Source organism: Micropterus salmoides, unplaced genomic scaffold, assembly GCF_014851395.1.
Source record: "Micropterus salmoides isolate LMB-PRFRI ecotype aquatic unplaced genomic scaffold, ASM1485139v1 Ms_hic_scaffold_15, whole genome shotgun sequence".
Taxonomy (NCBI): Eukaryota; Metazoa; Chordata; class Actinopteri; order Centrarchiformes; family Centrarchidae; genus Micropterus; species Micropterus salmoides.
Window position 1 is genome coordinate 6,276,986 of NW_024040596.1, and position 27,939 is coordinate 6,304,924.

Consider the following 27,939-nt stretch of genomic DNA (forward strand, 5'->3'; position numbering starts at 1 on the left):
AAAAGAAAACCTAGTTCAGTCTCATAGAATACACTAAACAATCAATTTGGTATTCTGGGTAATAATTACATTACCACAATAGAGAGTGGGTTGAAAGATTTGGAGTTCTATGCAAAAGAGGTTGGAAATTTATTCACTTTTATGCAACATAAAAAGAAGTCACCATGTATATGCAACACACACACAAGATAAATCTAACTAAAGGAATGCTAAACTAGAGGACAAAGAAATGTGTGTGTGATAAGGACAGAGGTGTGTGTGTGTCTTTGTGTCTTTGTTCTATACACAATGTGGAAACGTGAGTTTCCATCGCATGTGTGGGTGTGTTTCAGGCCAAAGTAGAGGTTTAAGTTTATGATGTGATGTCTGTAACGGTGCCAAGTTAAAATGAGTTAGTTAGAATGTAAAGACTGTGTGTCAGTGTGAAGCATAACATTTGTAACAACTGTTTAGCGGTGACTGAGAACTATGGTTACATAATAATCTCACATTAACTATGAAAGGATCACAACAATGAAACCTCAATGAAAAAATGTACATCGATCAGAAGCTACAAAGTCCTGTTCTTGTAGCCATGTAAGGTTACAGTTAAGCTACGTGAAGCTCTGTAAGGCCTAGTTACGTTATGCTGTCGTGGATTCAGCCAGGAGAGGAAGAACTGTTTAGTAGCAGTGACAGTTGCTGTCAGGCCGCTCTGTCTGTTCTCCTCAGAGTTAACTGCTTTGCTAACTAAGCTGGTCGCAAGGATCTTAATAAGCGGTACCTCGTGTGTGGGCTGAATTCACACCTCCAGTGTGACTTTTTGGAGGATTCCTGGGAAACTGGGTTAAATGACTCACATGATAAAAGTTGAGTAATTATGATCACAAATAACTTCATCAGTGAGGTCCCTGTGGTCTTAACATTGTTAATTGATAAATAATCTATTAACATTTTAACATTAACATTTTTTGAAAGCATTCATACTACATAGTTCTGGGTTATTGGTGTTTATGTTTTTTGTTTCCTGTTTATTTTGAAATTGTTCTGTCCCTGGTGTCATTGTTCGGTTTTGCTTCCTGTCCTTGTGTTTTGGGGGTTGATTGTGCACACCAAATGTGTTTCATCTTTCCTCATAGTGTAAGTACCACCATTTGTTTAAATAAATCTCACTTATGCTGACCTGTGGCCTGTACTATGAAGGGAGTTCAACCTACTCAGAGTTAACACGGGGTTATCAAGCAAACTCAGGGTTGGCAAACTCTGACCGCCTACACTGGAGTTAAACAGTACTACGACGGTGTATAAGATGTTGATTAGTTGAGTCGGTGTTAACCCGGTGTTAACTTAATTGAAGTTGGTGAGCGTTCGCATAAAAGCGGCGTGTTCCGCCGTGCAGACAGAGTTTTTTCACAACGGCGCATGCTCCGTATCTCCTTTCCCCAGAAGAATGCACATTTATAGTGTCAGGATATGAGGACTTTAAAGACACATTAACGGCCAAACACCACAGCGGTTGACAAAGCCAGGGAGGCTTGTTGGCATCGCATGGAGTAAATTTGTAATTATCTTCACAGTGTTGTTATTATAGGCTAATTCTCTATTATGTATTTTATGGACTCTTTTATGTGTAGTCCAATTAAGATGTAAAGGTAGCCTACGACTGCATAGTATGTCCATCCTTAAAAAAATGGAGCCAGAGAAGAGGGAAAAAGAATTGATGAATGTGGTAGATGTGGTGTCTGAACAATAATGCTGCGATGATGTGTTGAGAGGAAACCTGCTTGACACTGTTCAGAGCATCAATTACAAGCTCTGCAGTAACTTGGAGAGTGACCCAGCCCAATGGCCACTCTGTCTCTCTGTACATCAAACATAGCTTGTTTAGTTATCTGTTAGGTACCATAGAGGGGTTTGAGTCTGCAAAATAAAAGGTCAAACCCATAGAAGGGTACAGTACTATTTTGAAGTAACAAAACAAGGGGTTAGAGGTCAGATTCTATAGAAGGGTTCAGTCCCTACATAACCACCAATCACTGCTCTCCCCATAGAAGGTCACTGACCCTCTGTCTTGCTGCTACAGTGCTATTTTGAACTGTTATGAGTCAAATACATAAATATTGGATACTACATAGATTTACGTTAATAATAACAAATCTACAAGTTAAAAACCTAAACTCTGAGAAATAGAAATCACACACACACCTCTGCCGTGTATTATGCATGCCGTTGAAAATTATATGAGAGTGGCAGTGAGGAAATACTCATCAAATACTACTGTGTTTAGTCCACAATCTCCATATCATCATCAACCTTGGAGACTTTGCTGTGAATTGGGCGTATTAAGAATAAATCAGCAGAGTGATTTGGATTTTTTGTGACTTTAATTTCAGGGAATTTCTGATTGTTACTATTATTGTAAATTTATCCATATTTTTTGGAAATGTTAAATAGTCAAATATGGGAAAACACTTGGGAGATTTCAATTGTAGTCAACATATGGGCTACGTATAAGAAACGGACCCGTTATTTAATTAAGATGTCCTCTCTAAAATCAACGAGGCTGCAGGGCTCGATGCATGAACGTAATGCTTTTGTGTTAAGAATAACATAATTTCAGCTGCACCCAAGGTAAAAATATTTTATCAAGTGGTGTTTATTAATATCTCATCATTAACACTGAGTACAGATGTGGTGTCTAGTCCACGTATACAGGGTAACCTTGAGTTAACCACGTCCAGGACATAACCTGCTAGGAGCAGTTTAGAGATGCAGCGTAAATTGCCATGGCAACAGATCCCGGGTAACACCTATCCACCTTTGGTAGTACGGGTTAATCAGGAAGTTACACCCGAAGTCACAAAGTTACTCCTGAAGTTACCTGGATAAGCCAGTTACCTCGCTTCGTAGTACAGGCCACTGTTCTTCCTCTGTTTTTTTTTTTAACTAAATGTAAAACTTTAGAGCATTTTCCCACGCCTGCCTAAAACTTTTGTTGTGAAAACACAATGGGTTAAACTTTGAATAAGGGTGTTAAATTTGCTAATAATTTGCTTTTAATTATACTCTATGGACAACATTAGTGAGTGCTGCTCAAGCAGAGGATGTGGATAAAGCACTGACCGGCTCTATTCAGTGTAGCCTACTCACTGAATGAAAAAAGAATTTCATTAAGGATGAATTAAGAACCACATTAAACAATGAATGAAAAGCTTTTAATCTAGCATTATTCACTCTTAAAACCACTGTACAGTAGCATAAGAAGCATACGAGGATGTAAGTGGGACTGGGTCATGTAATTCCACCAAAAAATATTATATAATAATTGAATTAATAAAAAAAACTACAGTCACTCTTCTCACAACTAATAATTATTGGATCCTTTTATTTACAGTACATTAATTAATACATTTTTATCAAAGCTGCAGAAGGCAATGTTCTAGAAATGAAAGTATTCGCCAAATAAAGCTCAGGTGTGAGGGCCCGTACCACAAAGCGAGTTCAACATACCTAGGATATGTTTTCGTTATCTAGCTTCACTAACTCAACCTAGGGTTTCCCAATTCAGCCGTGAGCGCGATCACATAAGAGCAGCGATGACCAATCACAGACATGAACAGGTCCACTGGCATCAGAGTGTCATGTTTTACAAACAAAGAGCAAACTGTAATTATACACTTGCGAAAGGTGTGGTGGAACAAGACCAGTCTCTGTGATAGCCTATAAGATAGCTACTAGCCTAAAATAAAGCCTACATACACATTAAAATTTATTTCATTATCCCCACCAAATATTCAGCGTCACATAAGAAAAATGAAACCCATTTATTTTAACGGCTGTGACAGACAGCTGTGTGAAACTGGACTGCGAAGCAAATAAAAAATAGAAAACACATTTCAAAGCAGTAAGTAGGCTTACTGTAAAAACCAGCTTTGACCTAAACCATAGTAAATGTGGACAGACTAACATAAGGAGTATAGAAGCAGGAAAGGTTAAGGATAACCTATCTACCCCGGTAAGAAGTGAACCACAGTCGTGGTACTGAAAACCCAGGGTTAACCCCAAAGTTACCTCGATAAGCTCAAATCCTGCTTTGTGGTTTCCACTGCTTTGTTCTCATATAAGCACAGAATTAGAACATCAAACAAGCTTGACATGTTCTGCTGCCTAATGGGTCACCACTGCACAGAGCTTCTTTTTGTGCAAATGCCTAACATGGATCTTGTTTATACAACTGTGTGTTGTTGTGTGTGTGGGTGCTCTGCTTTTCTATTCCATGGCTGGGCTGCAATTAAGCTGGACTATATGACAAACCGTAAGGGAAGGGGGAGTATGTCTTGAAATGGACAATAAAGCAGCAGTCAACAAACACAGCATGCAGATCTGTTGGACTGCACACAACTCTGAACACACAATTAGTGTCAGTATGTGTGGGTCTGGGGACAAATTGATGCAGCCGAGTTCATGTGCTTCAAGTGTACAGAAAAACCCATGTCTTCCACTGGGAACGCAACAAGAGGTCCAATTCTAACCTTATTTTGCGTATGATGACAGATCGTGGAGAGTCTATAATGGACTCAGGGCCTTGCCTATGTGGAGGCCCCCCTACGTAGGCCACAAAGCTTAAGTCAGTTGGTTGTAGACACAGTTAAACGAGAAAGCCACAGTTTGGATTAAAAGGGTTAGGGTTAAAACCCTTCCATCAAAAATACACTGGATGAGTATTCTCTGTGGAGCAGAGAGCTGCTTCTGGTGTGAGCACAAGCATTGACTAGAATGGCTGTGATCAGCTCCAGCAGCCGCAATGCAGATGGACTCAGTTGACTTTTCGGAGTGAGTCCGGATACTTGGTATAAATGACTTGGTAGCAGTTGGGCCCAGTGATGAAGCTCTGCCCCAATAGGGTTGCCACCTTTAATACAGAAAAATAAGGGAGGCCTGCCTGAGCGGGGGCCACACCCTTGGAGGCAACGATAGGCACAATGGTTTGCCAGTGGTGGTATATCATAACTTAAAACATGTTTTCGGGAAAGCTTAAGATTGATACCAATGGACGTTATAACAAGCTATCTGCTATTGAAATCAGTGTTAACGGATGCAACTTAGTCTGTCTCTATTATTTTTTGTTGTTTGTATTTATTGTTGTAGTACTCGAGACCGCATTTGTCCTGTCTCGGTTTCGGACATTGAGGACTTTATTTCAAGACCAGTAAAAGACCATACATTTGGGAGTATCAATAAATTGCTTTCGCATTGTCTGATTTATTTTTTTTAACATATTGCTTCAAATGCAACCAATAAGCCTAATTAAAAATGTGTTGTTACTCCTAACCGCGATGGTAAGCATGGAAAAGGAGTGTTGAATAAAGATGCTTACGTTGATTTCAGCTCTTTGTGTTTGAACTGTATGTGGGTGTTTTACTCAGAATGTGGATCTTTCATATCAATTTGAGAAGTACCTATGATCTCATTCCACATTTTATTGTGTGTCATGTAATGTGGGGAACTGGTCTTAGTCTTGACTCGGCCTCGGCCTCCCACTGTCTTGGTCTCAGCCCCTGAAAGTCTTGGTCTTGTCTCAGTCTCTCTTGACTTGGTCTCGGTTGGGGCGTTCTTGACTACAACACTACTCTCTCACAACTCAACAGACTAGTGGTCATATTGTCATAGCTGAATACACAGCTATGACAAAGGCCAACAATGTTTGACAGTGAGACCACCAAAAATAGGATGTGAACTGTATTTTATTAACTTATTAAATCAACATGTCCATAACTTATTAACTATAAATAGGCTTAAACAAATGCTTTGATACGATTTGACTGAAAAGACTGTTGCAAAGGATTTTCCATGAACATCAGTGGACCAGAAGTAGTGGGCCTTGTGTGCAGTGTAGCAGGTCTACGTATGATTTTGATAAAATTATGAAAATTAATATTTCAGAAATATTAACTCATAAACCTCGAAAAAAGGGGCACCACCGGAGATTCAATTTGCCCAGAGTCTCCGGACCTCTGGGTAATTTTTTTTTATAACTATACAATTATTCACTAGTGATCAGTTAGTTAATAATCGCTCAATTATCTTAAATCAATCAGTCAATCTCATATCGAAGGAGTAAATCCTCCGTGACAGGGATTTGGAGTTAGACAATACACACACACAGTTCCTGTGATTACGGTGAAATTTATTAGATAACTAAGGTGAAATAAATGCGGTTAAATACACATCAAAGAAATAAACAATGGCCAAACAAACATGATGTAAACAACAAGAATGTTGAGTTCTATTGTAAATTGGGTTCTCTTGTGGGGAGAATTTGATTCATAAGGGCAACTAATAAACGCAAGCTATGATAATCACAATCAAACCTTAATTGTCAAACGGTTATACCGTTCTTAATTTTAAGCATTTGATAAAAAGAAAAACACTTGTAAGTAGTTAGACCTTAAAAGGTTAGCATTTCATAGGAACCACATCAGATGAAAGGAACTTAACTAGCTTCCTTGATAATATTGGCTGTTACACATTCTTACTTGGAGAATCTATGTGAGTTACATGAACATGGCATCAGATTACGAACGGTTAAATACAGTGACATTTATATATAAAATGGCATTTCAGACCGATGGCATGTAATACTTATTTTGTCCTCTTGGGGGAACTCTGGTTCCATGAGGAGACTGAAGATAGCAAATGATTATTTCTTTAAACATTAAATTCGAGCTGGAAAATTAATCAAGTAGTATAGGATAACATTTCTTTATCATATCATTTCTAAACGAAGTGTCAGAAAGTGTTCGGATCAAAGCATTGGTTACAACATAAATTGAAGAAATGTCAGGGATCCTTGCTGAAAATTAAAGCACTGCAAAATTAACAACATCAACAACAACATGGTAAGATAACTACTCAAATGGAGTGGAGAGACCTTTTAAGTAACTTAAAGATTATTTAATTAAACAAGGTAATACTTTGAGTTTTGAGGAGACAGTATTCCTTGTTTACACAAAGGAATTCAGGGCAGTGTCTTTCTCTGGCGTCTGGGGTTTCTCATCAATTAACATCTGGGCGTGAAGAGGAGATTATCCTTTGATGTGAAGTAGAGGAAAGGACAGTTTCCATGGTTACGTGTGTGTGGGGGGGCAGTTTAGGGTTTCCTGCCCTCTTTCAAAAAGAGTTCTGATAGGCTGTTCAGGAGAAAACTAATTTCTGGTTAGTGTTTTTTTTGTCATTTTAACAGTCAGGCACCGAATCTTATCTCGGCTGCTGCACCAGAGATGGCAAATTTTACGATCGAACTGCCCAGAAACAGCACTTAGGGAAAGCAAACCTTTCACCTCCTCCTTTGGTCGCTTCAGCTGTCTGTTGAGGGTTGTTATCTCAACCCCCCCTCCTCTTTCCCCCAGGGAGAGAAAAAGAATTTGGGATCTCCAAATTTATTTGATATAAAATGAACCAATCCACACTGGCTTGATCACATGATACAACAGTATTGGAGAATGTTAGACCTACTTCCTTTTATAAATGTTTTAGTACACTACTCCTGCTGCACTGAGTAGCTGCTTGTCTTTCAAACTGCTACAGTAAAACTATGAAGAGAAAATGCTCACTCCAAATGAGTTCCACAGAGCACCTGTTCTTGCTGATGAACTTGAGTAAATGTAAAGGGGGATGTGAACACATATCTTAACTAAAATATTTGATAATATTTTACAGTAATACTACCCACAAAATTAAACCCGACAAAAATAACTTATCTACAAACATTTCTCAATTTAATTCAACACCATTTTTATGTTTGGTCAGTACATATATTTATTTATTTAATCAGTTTTATTCAGCCTATTGTAAAATCTGTATTATTGAATCATGCAGTTATAGAAATTGGTTAAGCATAACACAAAGTTGTTTAAATTCTTCACATGGGCACTATATTTTGATAATTAAATGTGTATTAAATAGCCCATATCTCTCTCTTATTAAATTAATGTTGATATGTCTGTATAACTCAACCTTAAAAAACAAATCAAACCATAATTTTCTCGAGCTGCCGCCGCCGTTGTTTCTGCTCGACTTGCTGCCAAGAGACCCGCACTTAACTGACTCTGACTGGCCCTGAACCTGACGGTATTAATTAAACCAACAATGGCAGCAAATATTGCCCAATCAGGTGTAGAAAAGGAGAAGTATTCACAAAATGTGGGTGGGATGATTTGCATGGGATGCTGCATTACAGACAACTCAGAAATACGGGACACACCGCGTCCCGTATTGATTCAAAATGGGAAGCGCTATTTAGTTCTCAAACCCGGCACATTTCTGTATTTTAAGGGACGGGTGGCAACCCTAGGCCCCACTGTGCTGAAAGTCTAGCTCTGCCTCTAAACACACCACTTTGTGGTCAAAGTTGTTTAATTCAGGCCGGGAATTTGACTCCATTCCAGGCCACCCTCTCAAAAGCTGCTGTATATTCTTTCAGTTGGGCTCATGACACCAAGAAAGCTTAGTGTGTTCAGCATCCCAGAACCACCCCATCTTTACCTGCACCCACACACTCAACACATTTACATTACATTAACTCATTTGGCAGACGCTTTTATCCAAAGCGACTCACATTTGAGAAACAACATACAAGCATCAAATACAGCACGAGATCTACAACTGACAACACATTCTAGTAAGAGCAGCAATAAATACTAGTAAGAGTTAATAGCACATATGGTGCAATCAATACAAGATAATTGTACGGGATAGAAGAAGAGCACAGGAAGTACATGTTAGAGGTTAGAGGTGTTATAAGAGGAAGTGTTATATGATATACAGTGAACAACAACACAGCAAAGTAACTAATGTTAGCTAGGTTGTGGATAAGCAAATTGCCCCTACTTGCTACTGCAAAGGTAACATAAGAGGAGGAGACACATCGAGCAGCACAGCAGCAGACTGTGATACTTTTAACTCTCCTGCTGCTGGAGCCAACATCACAACAGCAGCATGTCTTGGTGAACTTTGAAATTTGAATTAATTCTGTAGGAGGAGTTTGTTAAAGTACGCACCCTGTAAATGAGGAAAAATTAGTTAGAATTGCACATTCAATTCAAAATGGCTGACTTGAGTTTAGGGTAATAGGTTCTTGAGGCTTTTTTTGTGTCTTTATATGATACATGTCCCCCAAAAATTCCATGCATGTAGGTTAAAACGTAGTGGGAGCAAATTTTTCCACTTTTTAGATGGCGCTAGCGAGCCATTTTGCCACACCCATGTGCAGGACCCGTAAGTTTTTGCCACTCATGACACGGGTGCAAAGTTTGGTGAGTTTTTGAGCATGTTTAAGTCCCCAAAAACAAGCTTACTTAGTAGAAAAAAGAAAAAGAAAAATAATTCCTTCAGTTCCAAGAGGGAACACGTATGTTTCATACTGGGGAAATGAAAAAGTGTCCGTAGATTAGTGATGAACGTCTACGCTGAGACTCAGATTGGAAAGGGGGGAGGATGGACACCGGCAGACGTGGGCGCAGGGGACCGAGGAGCTGGCGGAGCAGGAGGGTTTCAGGCGAGAGGGCCGAGGGGAGCTGAAAGCCGAAGAGGGAAGGATGCGGTGGCTGGCGGTCCGGCGGGGAGCGAGGGGAGAACCGGGGAGCGCCGTGGAGGCGGTGAGAGGAGGAGGCAGGTAGGCGAGCCCGGCTGGCCGAACGGGGAGGCAGAGGTGAGTGGACCTGGAGGAGGAAACAGACAGACAGGGTTAGTACAGGATGACAGGAGACGAAAAGGTTCGGCGTGAAAGGGTTCATTAATAGCTTGAGCGAGGCTGTGGCACCAAGTCTGGAGCTACGACGATCAAGCGAGGATGGAGTGGAGAGCCGGGGTAGAAATACTGGTCGAGATGAGGCTGATAGCTGGCAGGTGCGGCGGTCGGAGATGGAGGTTAATGAGGCAGAGGTGTGGAGAACCAGCCGGGCTCCCGAGCGGAGAGGGAGAGAGCACACAGAGAGAGAGAGGAGACACAGGAGAAACCAGAATGCGAAGGAGGAAAGGAAACACAGGGCACTCACCAACAGCCGGGCTGCCACGGCAACAGGGGTTCACTATCTTACAGCTGTTTAAGATGTCTATGAAGATTCTCAGTCATCCAGGTCATAGTTATCCAACGAAGGTTAAAATCAAGGGCAACTGGACTTGGTTGAAGATACTGGAAGATGTTTCGTCCCTCATCTAAAGGACTTCTTCAGTTCTGACTGACTGGCAGGGAAACTCAGCTATTTAACCTCAGTGGGGTCGTTATCCCGGGTCATCGATACCGCTGGTTCGTTAGTGTTCCTTGTTGCTGTGACGACAGTCGTTACAGTCGTTAAGACTAACTGTGGCCAAGACTGAACGACCATCGTTGGTATCTTCACCTGAGGCCAATAGGTTACGTTTGTTGAGTTTCTTGGTAAGTGATGAAAGGACAGCATTGTAAGTGGGGGATAAGTGGTGGCGTAGACCCCCTCCTCTGTTCAGCGATGGCTTCTCAACCCTGCTGTAGATGCTTCCTTGACACCTCTTTCAAACCATCCATCTTCTCTGTCTAAAATGTGCACCTGGTGATCCTCAAACAAGAGTCCTTTGTCCTTCAAATCTAAGTAAACTGCTGAGTCTTGACCTGAGGAGTTGGCCCTTCTGTGTTGAGCCATGTGTTTGTGTAGTGGTTGTTTAGTCTCCCCAATATACAGGTCTGTGCATTCCTCACTGCATTGGACCGCATACACTAGATTGCTTTTCTTGTGTTTGGATGTGCGGTCTTTGGGGTGTACCAGCATCTGTCTTAACGTGTTCTTGGGCGTCTTAGCGTGTTCTTGGGTTTAAAAAAACACATGGTTGCTGTGTTTGTTGAGTTCTCTGATACTCAAGACACGTATGGAATCACAATGTTGTTGCGTTTGACCTTCTTTTCCTCCTCCCCTGTAGTTTTGTTCCTCTTGGATCTTGTGGCTGTTTTCACAAAGGTCCATTTAGGGTATCCACAGGCTGTAAGTGCCCCCTTCAGGTGGTTCTCTTCCTTCTCTCTGGCTTGGGCGCTCGTTGGTATGTTCTCCACTCTGTGGTGCAGGGTGGGTCTTGGGAATCAAACAGTATGTATTGGTCTTTGTGTGTTGGTTTTCTGTATACTCCAATTTGCAGGCTCCTGTCCTCTTCAATATGTACAGCACAGTCCAGGAAGGCCAAGCTGTTGTGGACATTTTATCGTGTGAACTTGATTCACAAAGTTGATGTGTTCTGTGAAGGCTCATAAGCGGAGGCAACGTGGGTGCATGGGGGCGGCCGACCCAGGGCCCACTCTGGTAGGGGGCCCAATATGTGGAGTATTAAGTTTAGCTCAGCTGATTATAGTGGACACGAATAAACAACAACGGTATATAAGCTGGACCGGAAAATTCAGCAGCTCTTATCAAATGGAAAAGACCCTTCACTCATGGTTTCAATGGTAACCACCAAGACTGACAATTACCAACAAACACACTAGATTCTAAGGAGACACGTTTTAATAAACATAAATCATGCATTTGTATTTCAAATATATGGCAAACTTATTAGCACATTTTAACAAAACTCCCTTCACCCTAATGCATCATGGGAATTCTGAGGGAGGGGTGTAGGCTGCGTGTGCGGAGTGGGTTCTTTACAAGTCAACTTCCACTGGAAGCCTCTCAGGAGCATTTCAGCAGCAAAGCGTGTAGCATGCGCCACGTTAATGACTTGTTTTTAATTGTCCTTTTTGTGCTTCTTCTACATTCTTCAAAGCTCTCTGTAGATCGCTTTTGCTTCTCGTCTTGATGGGTGCATCTAGCAACTACCACAGGGATTTTTCTTTTTTGTCTGATTTAACTGTGTTTATTGTTGATTTACGATCGGAAGTCTGTAACGGTATTTTATTTTGAAAATTGACCGTTTCTTTGCCGTTTCTGTGTCTGACTTTTCTGCGCTGTGCTGTTTGACGCTGGGACACTTCCTGGATGCACTCAGTCTATGGACGCACTGCAGCGCTTCTGGTGTAAGCACAAATATTTAGTAGAAAGGCTGCTCCGGCAGTAGTGAAGCATTCAGACTCTGTGGACTTTCGGAGTGACTCTGGGGTCATGTAAACTTGGTTCATATGTCTTTGTAGCAGGTGGCCCCATGATGAAGCCCCGCCCCCACTGTGCTGACAGTGTAGCGCCACCCCCGCTTGCACTTCCTGGGTTTTAATTTTGACCCAGCTCGGTGCTGTTCCTCTGAAGGAGTTGAGGGCTTTGCTCTCCACTTCTTCCATGTAGATGTTGGCCACAATAGGAGATACCAGTGAGCCCATGGCACAGCCATGCTTCTGTCTGTAGAATCCTCCATTGTGCTGGAAGTAGGTGTTGTTTAGACAGAGTAATTACAGATCTGGTCAGGGCTGACACTGGTTCTGTTGTCCAGGTTGTTGTCGTGTTGTAGCCGTCTCCTTACGGTTTCTACTGCCTCCATGCTTCCTTCACATTATGCATTATGTTACAATGCGTTATGTAGGAAGATACTATATTATTGTAAGGGCTTTGTGGAAACCATAACCATTTTTTAGTTTGGGGTTTTGAGGTCACACTGTCAAATACTGTTGAAGGCCATGAAAACAACATTTCAGTTTGAGTTTTACGACACATAGGTCATTTTGGTTCAAATTTTATGTGATCCTGCTACAATACCATACAGTGTTGGGCAATTGTTTTTTTTCTTTTCAGGTACATCTTTAAAAAACATTAAAAAAAAACAATTTCTCCAGCACATGCTATTAACTGACAGCTGGAATATCAAAGAGGAACTGAACTCAACAGGTAGTTGTTGGAGACATTACACATCTATCAGCACTTTCCAGGAAACAGATCAATTAGCAGGGAGGATAAATGGAGGATGAAGTGAAAGAAAAAAGGGGAGAAAGACATTAACAAATGTCACAGAGAAAAGCAGTGAAATGCATTTAGCACATAAACAGAAACAATTTAAAAAAAAATCATTTCAAGTCCATTTTATAAAGCTTCTGCTGGAGCAGGAGAGGCACGTGTACAATAAAGATTCTCTTTTCGTGACAAGCACCAAATGTACTGACATGCATGCACAAAGCAGACACAAAACCCTTGAGCAGCCACCAAGTGTAGCCCTTCGCAGTCACACAATAGTTCATTGTATAAGATTAAGTAAAAGTTTATTTAAACTTAATGTCACTTTTGATTTGTAATAAAACAGTATGTGCTACTGACAATGGTTTTGGCCTTGCCAGGTTGCAAGACTTGCTTACAAGCAGTAATAATAGCAAATGAATCCACAGATCAAATTCAAAATGTCTGTTCACACATGTCCCGAGAAGTGATCAATATCTTCATTTCATTTTACAAATACAAAATAAACTGCATACATTCCTTTTTGTTCAATTGGCAGCTGTAGCCAGTAAGTTTGTCCGCACAAAATGCAATATTCTTCACAAAGACTGTACAAGCAAGCACATTAGGTCACCACGACACAGAATTTGTCCATAAAAAGGATTCATCACAAGGATGTATCCTCCGCTCACATGACAGATACTGCTGAAGTAATTAACAAGAGGGTTAGAAACTCCTGTAAATGGCTGTAAATTACATTTTCTATGTAGCTTTGGAATATGTGGAGAAAATGAAATATAGTAATATAGCCTATGTTTAAATTCAGTTCAATTCATGAGTTTTATTCTACAGCTATCATGCTGCTAGTACCTTTTAGTTTTTCCTGACCACCTGTTTCACCCAGTTTATAATTGTTGTTGTATATTTTTTTGTATAGTGTTTTTGTGTGCTTTTTTCTACACATTTTATTTCAGAGGGCAAGAGACAGAATAATTGAAAAGTAGCTTATGTCACTGTTTTACTACTTCAGCCAGACCCTCGATTCATTCGAGTCAGTACCAATTTCCAGAGGCTATGATTGATCTGAAACCAAGTGTGGTTTTATAATTTGCAAACTTTTTAATTTGCTTTAAATTGCATTGTTTGTGCTTCTCCTGTGTGGTCAATACCATTTGGAAAGAAACATCCACTCACTTCTCCGTTGCAGTATGAGTACATGATGGACACAAAGAAATCCTGAAAGGAAGAGATTGACAAAGCCTAACCCAGTTTATAATTATTGTTGTATTGTATATTTCACAAGTGTTTCTGTGTGATTTGTTTCTGCTTATTATTATCCTCACTTCACCCCTGCACTTTACTGAAAATATTGAAATAAATTTCCATAAGATGTGATGTCCACCACAATCCAAGCAACAGCATATTTTGCATTAATAGCAATAGAGGGCACTATGGTATAACCCTCCCTGAGAAGTTTATTCCAATGCTGCTACCTAGCAATCAACTTCATAACTGTATAGCTGTGATTTTATTACTTTTTTTTAATAAGTACATATGGGAGGGGGTCCATGATATTTTTCCATTTCTTGTACACACAGTGAAACCTTAGCCTTTGATACCATCTTTAGAGTTTTGTTTACATGAGACTGGATTCAGTTAGCACAGATCCACCTACAAACTTTTCCATCACTCTCTACCACATGTTTTAACATTTGGACGGCTGCTACAGTGTTTCCTCCTCATCCTCAGCTGTTGCACTGGTACTAAGACAGGCAGATTTTCCTTCAGCGAGATGTCGTCCACCCGCTTGGGGCCGCTGTCCTCAGGTTCTTCAGGTATTGATGGGTCCGAGTTACTGATCACGTAACCTGGGAGGGTGGAGTGCATGCTGATCACGGGGGGACATGTGCTCCGGCAAGCACGGCTTGAAACGAGCGTCGTGGAGCGTGTGGAAGGGCCACCCCCTGCCAGGTGGGACTGGCTGCTGGTGCTGTTGTTGTTGATACCGACGACGACGGAGCCGTAATGGTAGCGGCCGCAGACCACTGGGCCCTCCCACTCAAAGGCCAGGTTCCAGCGTGTCCATGTTTTCTTTATCTCTGTCTGGACCTGTAGGGATGGGAATAAATAGCACTCTGTGTTATAACATTATCACAGGGTGCAGAAGAGGAGTCTTATTAAGATGTTTTATTGCAAATATCTGGGCTATCCTGATTTGATATACAGACTCATTTTCTAAACAGGGTAATTCTGTTTTCATATATTACTAAACAATTGCCTCAGTAAACGCAGGGCAACAAAAGCATCCCACTGGAGTCGTGTTTTTGGCCGTAAATCCAATATTCACTCGACGTCTAGCTCTGCTTTGGTCTCCACCAACTCACTAGATGTTTAACTTGCTAGATCTTCACCAGCATCATGTGTATTTTGTTCTCGCCACTGGCATGTAGCAAACAGCTTGTTTGCTGGGCCCAGTTGCCTACTGTTTTCAACATGGCAAGATTCAATATGTCCTCTACATGTAGGTCGAATTTTTAAAGCAGTGCATTAGCAGCTCTGAGCTGCTTAGAGCTATAGAGTATGGTGTTAGTCCTAGGTCTTGGCTGAGACCCTTTCACATTACATTTCATTTGGCTCAGTGTTAATAACAAAATTAGATTCAACCAACAAAAAAAATATGGATCATAAAAAGCAAGAGAGAAAAGGCATGAAAAACAAGATTTTTGTGAAGATAAAACTGGCGGAGGGGCAGTTCTGATGGAGGGAGGGAGACAAAAAAGAGAATGATATCATGACAGCACTTTTCATCACATTTCATTTCAGAGGGCGAGACACTCAATTTCAGCCATACTCTCCATTATATTTGGCACTGGAGTACTTCTACCATTTTCAGTGTCTATGAGTTATTTGAAACCAAACAAAAGCGTCATATTATGCTCAGGTTCAAAAACCTATTTAGGGGTTGTACCAGAACATGTTTACATGGTTTCATTTTCAAAAAAACACCATATTTTTGTCATACTGCACATTGCTGCAGCTCCTCTTTTCACCTGTGTGTTGAACGCTTTGTTTTATCCACATAGTGAGGCATCATACTTGTATAAAGTCTTTGTTGGGAGTTGCACATGTGAAGGTCCTAGGTGAGGACTACTACCCAATCAGAAGCAGAGTAGGGTGGGTCGTGAGAAGCCGGTAAACACGGCTTTGGTTCAGCTGTATATCCCCTTACCAGCTTAGCATCATGGACTGGAGCAAGCGTTTCAGAGTGGTGAGCTAATACTTTGTAATAAAAATATCTTTCATCCATAAAGTTTTAATGTTTGGAAGGGAGATGAGAGGCAGCAGGTGGACGTCTTTGCACTGTGAGTGTTTTTCCACTGTTGTTTTTGAGGCCGTGCCTGACTAGCATATTTTGCTGTGACGTCGGCACAAAGCGGACTACAAACGAGCTGTTTTTCAGGCAGTTCAGAGCAGTGTTTTCTGTGGGAGATTTGTCCCTTTGTAACTTTGGGGTGGACTTTGGGCTTTTTCACTTTGCAAACCTATTACATGTACAAAAAAGGGTATAACTAAATAAAGGAGAGGGAAAAGCCAAAAAGCATAATACAACAATCCACTCACCTCTCCGTTGCAGTAGCAATAGATAATGGACACAAAGAAACCCTGAAAAGAAGAGATATAGATAGACAAGTTGTGAGCTCAGATCACAGTGGGAGCCAAGTCAATGCAAATGCTATCTACTACCAAATGAATGTGATACGGATGATCCAGGTCACCAACTATCTCTTTGCTTCAAACAGTGCTTATGTACTGAAAAAAGAAAAGACAGAATTCTCTCTGGGTGTTTCTGCTCTGACCTGTTCCACCCTGTGTTCCTCTTTCCTGCTACAATAAGAATTTAAAGGAGAAACAAACACTGTCTTTGTGAAAGTAATGGATTGATGGTAAGATAACAAGTGGAGTCTGGAAAGAGGAACAGCCTCAGAAAAGTTCACCTTATAGTAAGAATGTCGCTACTCAATTTTCATGTAATTCCCCAACTGGTTCTAGTAAAGTTTTAAATGTACAAAACAACCAAATATTCATATTAAAGTAGTGATTGAAAACAAGCTGTCAAAAAAGGTTACTGATTAAAGTAAAATCATTAGTATAAAAAGGGCTGTCTAAGAAAACCTGCCTAGATTCAAATAACTGTAGTATAAAATTAAAAATCACTGCGCACAGGCTGATTTTACCTGAAAACCAAATGCAAGTCTTGACCCTCAAAAAGCCCATTAAACGCGTGGGGCCCAGCATTTTGGTCCTCACAAAGTTGTCGGAAAGGTGGAGTGCAATCCTGTTTTTTTTTTTTGACCCCATGGATACAGAATAAAATTCAGTTCCTATTGTGAATGCTAGATGGAACTATTCCAATATGTGAACATCAATCACAGGAAGCACTCTTCGCCAGAGCTACCCAGCATGAGTACCATGATCTCATCCAATAAAGAGCACTTTATCAGCGGGAGTTTCGGGCTTTTGCTGGCTTAGACGTGTAACAGTTCTGAAGCGCATGTGAAATTTGCAGTTTTTTTGAAAGGAAAAGGTCACAGTCTCGTTGAACTGAGCAATCCTGAGCGGTTGACAGGCCTTGCTTTTTTAGTTGATCTCACTGTCCATCTGAACACATAAGTGTGGGCTTGTGTCGCAAATGTATGCACACATAAAATCATTTGCTGTGAAGCTTGGACTTTATGGGAGACAAACCAGTGACAGCAATGCTGCACACTTCCCATCTATGTAGAAAATGATCTCCAGTCTCACAGTAAATATCTTACTGTGCTCACATCACAGATAACAGAATTCAACCAGTGCTTTCAAGATCTCGCTGCCAGTGACAAAGACATGAAACTGTTCTCAAAGCCTTTCTCTGTTGGTGTGGAGGGAGCAGAGGAAGACATGCGGTTCAAGCTTAGTGAAAGGCAATGTGATTATAATCTCCACCAGCAGCTCTCACTGGAAAGTGTGTTTGGAAAGTCCAGATTTCCCCAGTTGAAGTGCCAGAATGATGCTCAGTTCATATAGCTTAGATATGTTAACAAAGTACTTCAAATCTCTAAGCAGATTCATCTGCGCCTGTTGACTGAACCTACTATAGTCTGAATTGTGTGATGCAGTACAGTGTCTTTAGATTTTATTTCTATTAACATCTCTCCCATAACCTGGGTCTTACTTGTGTTAAACGCCTTGATTCCATGTTTCTGGCCCTCCATCCGTTTTGACTTCTTCCTTTTCTATTCAAAGTTTGCAGGAGCACCAGCCTCCCAAAGTGCATCGTCTTACTGGACACTGTTGTGGGTCCTCTTCCATTTGATTTAGGGTTCCAAGTCAAAGTGGATTCGCAAAGCTATGGACAACTACAACTTTCCAATTATTCCAACTATTTTTGATTAAATTTGAGCTGTTTTACAAACCTCGGGAGCGTGTCACAAAACAAGTTCAGTATGGTTCATATTTATTAAATGTAAGTTATAAGACGTCATAGCAATACATACTAAGAACAGTAGATAAAAAACACACATAGAGTTAATATATAGACCTAATTGTATACAGTTAAGATCCATGTTATTTTCACACAGGTGCCAGGCCTTTTTCACAAGTCCCATCCCGTGTTTTTGCAATTGCAACTGTTTGGTAATAATGAGGTCTGTGGTGGATGGAGTGACGCAGATACGGATTATTTTGGCACATCAGGTGGTGCAGTGCAATGTTGGCATTTGTTTTGGCAATGAAATTGTGCTTTTGTTGTGCCTCTGGCCACCATCACAAATGTGAGCACAGTCATTTTTTTTGGCTTTTGCTGGAAGAAGCACGCACAGTCCTCTCCAAAATCCTTTTCTGCGTGTTTATCGAGTGTCTTTTACTCTGATAAAATAAAACTGATATGATAATATTGCTTGAGGAAGTTCTCTTTTGGTTTATTAAATACCTCTTGCTGTCAGATTTCAGTAAGAATGATATGCACTCCAACCGAAGTCTCTAATTTAAGGTATTTGCTGCACATAATAATCCATGGGTCACACATTTTGGTATCATTAATTAATAAGATAAATCTTTCTGCAGGCATCTGACAAGACAGGAAACTCAAATTTCACACACGCTAAACTGGTATACTGTTCCATAAGTCTTTCAAAACTTATTTACAGTCATCTCATTTAGTCTATATATTTATTTTGATGAAATAATTCAATTTGAGTTACTCCTCCTGTTTGTGAACAGCAGGTTTTTGTGAATGATACTATTAATCCATACTATCTTAGGATCCATTATGAAGAGTGACTCAGCTTTTCCTCAAAGAAGATGATGGCTCTTTTGGTTAATTTCAAGCTTTCTTTGTGTAATCCACTGCTCCTGCTTGGTGCGACAGACCACTGCTCATTTTGCTTGCTCTGATGGACTGATAAGGACAGATAAAATGTAATCCAGGTGGCACTAAGTTACCTACAAAATGTTTTTGCTAATCACACTGATATTCAGAGAGGTTTTAAGACCAGTCACAGCAAGTCCACCTTTACATCATTAAGTGAGGTGCTCTTATGTAATTTGTTTAATATGTGTTCAATATTTTATGTATATATTATATCTGACACAGATTCCAGATACCCAAATGTAACATATTTTCAAATCAACTAATCATCCCCTTTACCACCATGGAGAGCCAACATTGAGGAGCTTTAAACAGCAAAATCAGCACACTTGATATTATAGGTTGCTTTGAGAAATGCACTTGCAATTTTGTGTGTTTGTTCAAACCTTTTAAGACTGATCATTACTGGGAAATGGGGACATGGTAAAGTACATATTATCTTAACTAATGGTTGAACGGAAAATCTGCAATTGCCAAGAATGTGAAGACTGAATTAAAAAATTGATAAGTGCCTACAATTTTGACAAAAGAGTGTAAGCCAACTACAGTATACACTCACTAGCCACTATATTAGGTACATCTTGCTAGTACCGGGTTGGACCCCCTTTTGCCTTCAGAACTGCCTGAATTCTACGTGGTATACTTTTAACAAGGTGGTGGACACATTCCTCAGAGACTTTGGTCCATGTTGACATGATAGCATCACCCAGTTGCTGCAGATTTGTCAGCTGCACATCCATGATGTGAATCTCCCATCCCACCACATCCCAAAGGTGCTCTAATGGATTGAGATCTGGTGTCTGTGGAATCACTGTCATGTTCAATAAGCCAGTTTGAGATGATTTGAGCTTTGTGACATGGTGCATTATCCTGCTGGAAGTAGCCATCAGAAGATGGGTACACTGTGGTCATAAAGGGATGGACATGGTCAGCAACAATACTCAGGTAGGCTGTCGCGTTTAAACGATGCTCCATTAAGGGACACTAAGTGTGCAAATAAAAAATCCCCAACACCATTACACCACCACCAGCAGCCTGAACTGTTGATACAAGGCAGGATGGATCCATGTTTTCATGTTGTTTACGCCAAATAGAGACTCATAAGACCAGGGAACGTTTTCCAATCTTCTGTTGGTGAGCCTGTGCAAATTGTAGCCTCAGTTTCTTGCTCTTAGCTGACAGGAGGGCACCCGGTGTGGTCTTCTGCTGCTGTGGCCTATCTGCTTTAAAGTTCGACGTGTTGTGCATTTAGAGATAGTATTCCGCATACCTTGGTTGTAACGATTGGTTATTTGAATTACTATTACCTTTCTGTCATCTGGAACCAGTCTCTTTTTCCTCTGTCCTCTGACATCAACAGGCATTTTTGTCCACACAACTAGCACTCACTGGGTATTTTCTCTTTTTTCATTCTGATGCTCGGTTTGAACTTCAGCAAGTTGTCTTGACCACGTCTACATTAATTAAGTTACTGACACGTGAGTGGCTAATTAGCTATTTGTGCTAACAAGCAATTGAACAGGTGTACCTAATAAAGTGGCCAGTGAGTGTAATCTGCTGACATCGGATCAAATACAAAATGCTTGACATGTGATGGAGACTGCAAAAGAGAATGTGAACTTTTTACAGTCAACTTTTCCTGTGGACTGAGAAACTATATATTAATAAATTGACATTTAAGGTAGACATGTTTTCTCCATATTGAATTTTACATGAAATGAGCACCATTTAAAGAGCATGTGTTACTATTTTGGCTCCTGTAGTGTAATTTGATTTGCTCCATCTATTTTGTTTATCCGTGAAAGTGCTCCTGATTTATTCTTTTTCCTTACAATTTAAGGTCACACTGAAAATCTGTTCATTATAATAGCTCATAGCTAACTCTGTACTCAACATATTTCGAGGTAAAAAAAACACTCATTGGGTATGGACTGTAATTTAGTTAATACATCTAGAAAAGGTCATGCACACACTTACACATACTTTGAAATTGCTCATTTAAATCTAGGCAGTCAAATTACGACAGAGAATCTATCTCATTATCAGGCCGCTTCCCGAATAATTATTAAGTGCAGTCTTGATTGTGACACTGACAGTCCCCTCAAGTCATTTACAGAATATAGTTCTGTCTAGTCCCACACCATGAAATGACGAACGAAAAGTTTTAAGTTTCTCTGTGCGTGCGTGCGTGCGTGCGTGCGTGCGTGCGTGCGTGCGTGCGTGCGTGCGCGCATGCGTGTGTGTGCGTGCACTGGCGTGTTTATGGTAATGGTGTAAAAAAAATAATTCACTGAACTGCCTTGAGTTGGCTCATGCTTCTGTGAGTGCTTGATGTACAAGCTTCAAGACATTTATGTAAAAAGTGCATTGTGTTACACAGCAGTGACATGAACTCAGAAAGTACCTGAAAAGAGTTGAAGAACAGCTCACAGTACATGCGGACCTCCCAGCTCGGCCCCTCAAATGTATGAGGCATCCCAACAAAGATGATGTAGTGTATGCCAAACACCAGTACTAACACAAGGGTGGACTTCGCCAGTTTCCTGCGGAGACATACATACACACACATGTGACACTGCTGTGGCAGGGTTTATTATTTATTACTGCTGATGATTGTAACCTTATTTTCACTAAAACATTATTATATAAGAACAAAAATACCAATAGAACTAAAATATGCTTAAATGAAGAACAACTATGGTCAAATATACATAACTGACATTCAATTTAAAACATGTTTCTCTGCAATGTACTGCACTTCACTCTGTCTGCATAATCTGCCAACATGCACGCCAACATACCTGTGTGCTGGCAAAACAATTCTGTATGGTTTGACATATAAGTGGTTGGAAAATTTGTAATTTGAAAAGGAATAGTATTTAATCGTCAAGAACAACCACTTGGAGAAATGACATTTTATGGCATAAGTATGTGTATGTATGTGTGAATGAAAGTTTCTTTGCGAATGAGCAGTTTGAGTTTCATATTCAACAAAATGAATACTGGGAGAATGACAGGCTAGGGAGACAACATTAACATTAAAATACTTTGGTTACCAGGTTCATTTTAACACTAGAAACCGAGATCAGTAATGATCTTTTGTTGCTAAGGTCACATTCCTTTCACAGAGTGAGTTAAGTGTCCTGGCTTAGATAGAAGTACAAGAAAAGATTTCAAACTTGTCTTTGAGGGAATATTAAGAGAATTTATTTCTATAATAACTACTAGACTGCAATTCTGAAGCACAGTTTTTCAACATATTGTTTAGGCCTAGTGTAAAGGGACGATGTATTGTAAATCCTGCAAACTAACTCTGTGTCTCTATTTCCCAAAGCATATAACAGCCTTTTCATATTTAGCTTCCAAATCTGTCTGCTACTCTATACATCTAAACCAGGACGTGACAGATGTTTGAGTCTGTTCTGTAAAATTACTTGTTCTCCGGACACTATTTCCAATTGGAGATATTTTATAAGTTTGATGTCTTTAATGCGTTGCCATTTTGGAAAATTTACAAAGCATTATAATGCATACAGTAGTAATAATACAATAATCCTACAAGAATTGTGTGCTGCTTTGTGACCTTTACTCTGCAGTTGTGTGTGGTTCCTGGATGTAAAATATCTTACAGTCTTTACAAATAAGAAAAAAAAACATTTCTGATCACTGCAGACCAGTTAATTGCAATCCAATATCCAGAATACAATATATACACACTGGAGGGGGTAACAGGTGTGTTAAATTGTGCAAAGTGATACTTTCAAGCAATATCTGAAATAAATCAGCATTACAAACACACTTTCATGTTTAAAAAATTCTCAACGCCAGTGCCACAATGCCATCAAGTGTAGTTAAAACTCAGACAGCCCTCCTGAGAAAATAATGCCTCCTTTTAATTTACGGAGACCATCTGGAGTGTATCTTCCGGCGGCCCTCAGAGCTCAACGCATTGCAACTTAAGAAAGCACATGCAAATAAACAAAAACAAGCAAATTAAGAAAACATCTTAACCAATTTCACAACACGTGCACAGCATTTTTTTAAAATACTGCAAAGAGGGAAAACACAAGCAAATACAGAGACAGGCTAAAATACAGAAAAAACAACCAAATACAGAAATGCTGTAAGCAGCACAGACAACAGCGGAATTTGTTTCCAGGGGACACTAAAAAATGGATCAATCAACATGGCTTGGACATACTTGTTGTTGTACGCTTTAGCTGAACCAACTTCAATAAACACTGCATTAAAAGTGGGATATTTGGCTGTTAATGGCACGTTAATTTGACGTGCATTTCAGGGTAATGGCTGCACAAACGAATTTCTGGCCAGCACCGAAAACTGTCCGGAACTGCCGGGAATTGACATGGATTTTGTTTTCATTGTTGCCCCCATTACACACCTTCACCAGGGGAGGCTTTCACATGTAAATGATAATGCTGGGAGCTATACAAATGCAAATCAGGTAAGCCACCACTGGTTAGAGGTGACACCTCCAGAAATCAAGTAACTTAACAGAATGAAGGAAACGTGGCAAATGTAATTGGAGGAAGAGAGGAAAGAACGGTGGTTCTACAGAGTGCAGAGGATAGTTGGAGAAATGAGATGTGCAGGATGCAACAGGAGAGACCAAACAATCATATCAAGACTTTGGACATACTGGATTAAACAGCACATAATTCAAAATAGGCAAACATAACTCAGGCTGTTGTGACTACTGTGGGGCAGAAGAAAAAGTAGAGCATGTTGTAAGAAACGAGCCCGTTTTCATCTCAGGGCGTCCTGTGACGCTTTCAGAAAACGTGTGGCGTAGTTATTTGGGAGACACTCCTGGATGCGTCTGTATGAGACGCTCTGGGGCGTTGTTTGCCAATCGCTGATAATGGTCAAGAAGAAGAAGAAGATGAAGATACTCCCAGACTAAAAAAGTAAGATTTATTTTACCCTTCCTCAATTCAGCAAGCTTTTGAATGTATAAATGCTCTTTTTGCTTTTACAAATGTCTGGGATTGAAGGCAAGTTAAGTTGGGGGTTGCTAACGCTAGCAATGCTAGGCCCGCTGGATAACAGAGTTAGAAAAGACGTCGTACATCGTTAACAGCATGTTACTCTGCTCTTTTATCAGGTAGCCATCTTAGCAGATTTATACCCCCCACACATGGCTCATGTCTGTCTGTGTTTCTTGTAAAACTATGTGTGTTTCTTTGTGTGTAAATGTTGTTAAAATGTTATCTTGTCAGTTCATTGTATGCTGTTGGATGAGCTGCTTTATTTAGCCGTGGTTGCTCGATGGAATTACAGATGCTTTCTAATATGATTGTATACATCTAAATATAAGAACTGAACTGTTGATTTCTATTTTTGTATAACAAAGTAATAAAATATGGGGCCCTGTATGTGAATTTTAATGTATTTGCTTGACTAAGTTAATGTTTAATTTAGTATGTTTATTTTTCTATTAGTTTCTAATAGTTTAAGTTGTATTTCTGCTGATTGTTTCGTTTTTATGTTTCATGTTGACTTTTAAAGGTTTTAACTGACCCGTTTAAAGGACAATTTTGCTAATTTTCGGTTTAATGTAGAGGGAAGATATACGTATTGAGGTCCAGGTGTGTGTGTGTTGGGGCGCAGGCTGAGCACTAGAATTAGAGTGAGTTGACGACTCTTGTTTTACATACAAGAGGTATGAGCTCCTGTAAAATTGTTTGCAGAAGCCAATGTGAGTCAACAGTTCTCTGCACTGAATGCCTGAATGTGACCACAGATGAGAGGCTGGCAGTTCTTAAATCCAACAACTGCTCAAGTGAGGAAGAACAAGAAGAAAAGATGTTTGAAGACTTGGTCAGTAATAAGCTAAAACCAGCCAAAATCAGTGTAAGTTAGTTCATAAAAGTGACTTTTTGTCTTTCCTTATTTCATAGGAAGTGGCCCTTCTCCTGCACAACTCTGAGAGAAACTGCAAGCGCCATGATGCTGAGCAGGGGTAAGATTTACAGAATAGGAATGCATTGTAATAGTAAACTTCATTTCATTTTAACACGCTGTAAAATGAAATGAAAACCTACCTTGTGACCATGCAGTACTGCTTCTGTTCTGTTTGTGTTAACAGCTGTTGGAAGCGAGACAGAGTGTACTGGCAGCAGATGACGTGGCGTTCTGGAAAGCCATCACTATTGATCTGATATCTGATGAGGAAGATTGCAGCTTTGAGGGGGTGTCGAGGTGGATTATGCAACTAACAACTTTTCGCACGCTGCAGACAAGGCTGGAGGCTAATCCAAAGTACAAAGCACTGCATCACAGGCGTCTGTAGAATATTCTGACAGCCACCACCAAATGACTCAGAGGTGGACAGACACTTTGTCCCGCAGCCCAGCATTTGATATGTTTTGTAAGTGGTTTGTAAATAGTTTTTTTGCATTAGCATCAACATGTGCCTCATTAATGAATTCCTCATTTTCCTCATAAAGTCATGTCTTTGATTAGTGTAGGCTAATTGCATGAATACAAGTAATATATCACCTGAATATAGTCTTCAGTAAGTGCAGTATTTATTTAATGCAGGGTTATTAATTATTTTTATTATTATCTTTAATATTATTAGAAGGGGGTTTACCCAAGCCTGTATTTATAAAGGCCCAGGGTGACCAATAGCGACAGATCTACCAAACAATCACTTGTGATTGATGATTTGATGATGTCATTGGTTTCATCCAATGACTGAGAAGCCAGGTCCGGCTGCTGCTAGTTATATGGTAAGTAGAGTTGTTAACGCCTCCGCCCCCTCCCCCTGCTGCTTGTGTAGGTACGTTTCCGTCGATTTTTGGCACAAACGAACACGAACGTGCAGCGCTATTAACGGCAGAGGATTAGTGGGATTCAAGGCAGTTTACAGGGACGTAAATTTTCGTGAGTCACAAACCATGGCCATTTGAACAAGTGTGTTTTTATCTGTTTCCTCTGCTTTTTCTGTTTTGTTTGTGTTTTCTCACTTTGCAACATTTCGTCAAAATACTGCACACGTGTTGTTAAATTGATGTGCATGTGTTTTGTTAAGCTGCAGTTTGTTGAGCTCTCAGGGCTACTGTAGTATCCAGCAGCAGCTCACAATAAACCTGACAGAGAAGAAGATTCCTGATCGGAAAAGCCGTTGGTATGTTTCTGCAGTTAGTCCGCAGAAACTTATATATTTACACTCCTTTAAAGTTCAAACGAGGACAGATGAAGATCAGTTCTGTGTCTTCATATAATGATCAATCCTGGAAGGAGAGGAAGTGCTTTGCAGCCTGCTGCATGACAGCCAACCCAGATCTGTATTATGAACTTTAAACTACTTGAAAGGAGAATATACGCATTTAATCAACATATGTGCTTCCCGTCACTGAACAGAATTGCAGCGATTCTGCACAGGCTGTTACCTTTGGAGAAATCCTCCAACTGGGAGATGGAACTGATCTGTCTTCTGTTCCTTCAGCACGTAGATGAAGTTTGCCCTCAGGGCTTTCTGCAAGAAAGCTCTAATGGCAAAACGTCTCCCGTTTGCATTCCTTCAACTATGACAATAATTCTCTGTGGCAGCGCTAAATTGACATGTGTATGAGAACTTCAATTTCCTATTAGCATAATAAACGTTGTCAGTTAATTCTAATGAAAACTAAATTTCAACCAGGCCACAATTCTAAATGCCTTCATACATTTTAACATAAATGTATGCAGTGACTGCAAAACAAAAATCCTAAATCTCTATAGGATACATTTTCATGGTCAATTTGAAGCGCTGAAAAAGGAAATTCGGTCCCAAAAAACATGACATCAAACAGTAATCTCGTTCTCTGTCTCCTCCTCTTTAGAATTTACAATTATATGTGAAATGTATTATTTTGTTTTCATTTGCCTTCAAGCTGATGCTAAATTAAGTGGACATTGTTAATATGTCTATAGAACACAGAAAAGATATAAATTCAAGTATAATGTACGTATGATGCAAATTAACGGGCAAAACGATAAACCAGTGCTTGCAAAAGGTTCCTAGGTATGTATTGAATATGCACAAACAGGCATTGGGGGAATACATCTCTGCTGCAGTCTGAAAGGAAGAGGTGTGATGCGAATTTGCGTTAAGGGGTTAAGGTACAGCCTAGGTAAACAGGGGTAATGTAAGGTAATCAAAGACAAAATTTGTAGTTTCAACTCAGTTTCAATATTTTTTTAGCAATTACATTTTTTCTACTTAAAATATGCAACATAACTGCATGACTCCAAGCTTGTTTTAGCTGATGTTCTTTATCCTCCTCCCTTTTGCTTCCACAGGTAAACAGCTTGAAGGTGTGTGATTAAAATGTATCAGAACTTATTTGTTTTGGCTTTTTATAATCACCCTATTAAGTGGTATGAATATGTAATTTTCACAATACCTTTACAATACTGTAAACCATGATATGAATTATTACATATAAGTGCAAAACAAATGTCTTTAACTGTGGTCATAGAGTTATCATTTGCAGGGCCCTGCTCACATTCACACCTGGAAGCTGCCCAGCACATCCACAGCCTGGTCTGCTGGCCACTGAGCAGCTCCACTGGAGCGGTTGGGGTTATGGGCCTTGCTCAAGGGCACCTGGTAAATGAGGCAGGGTAAGCACTGCTAGTTTTACTTTCCACGCCACGATTTATCCTGCC

At 40.1% G+C, this 27,939-nt stretch overlaps 1 protein-coding gene across 1 annotated transcript in view; it reads right to left on the reverse strand.

Moving 5' to 3' along the window:
• Positions 1-12,988: 12,988 nt before the first annotated feature.
• pth2ra (parathyroid hormone 2 receptor a) overlaps positions 12,989-27,939 on the reverse strand; it is a 67,705-nt gene continuing 52,754 nt past the window's right edge. Inside the window, 4 exon segments of the mRNA XM_038720651.1 lie at positions 12,989-14,619; positions 14,622-14,963; positions 16,476-16,517; positions 21,665-21,803. Coding sequence (XP_038576579.1) covers positions 14,578-14,619; positions 14,622-14,963; positions 16,476-16,517; positions 21,665-21,803 — 565 coding nt within the window. The 3' untranslated portion in view covers positions 12,989-14,577.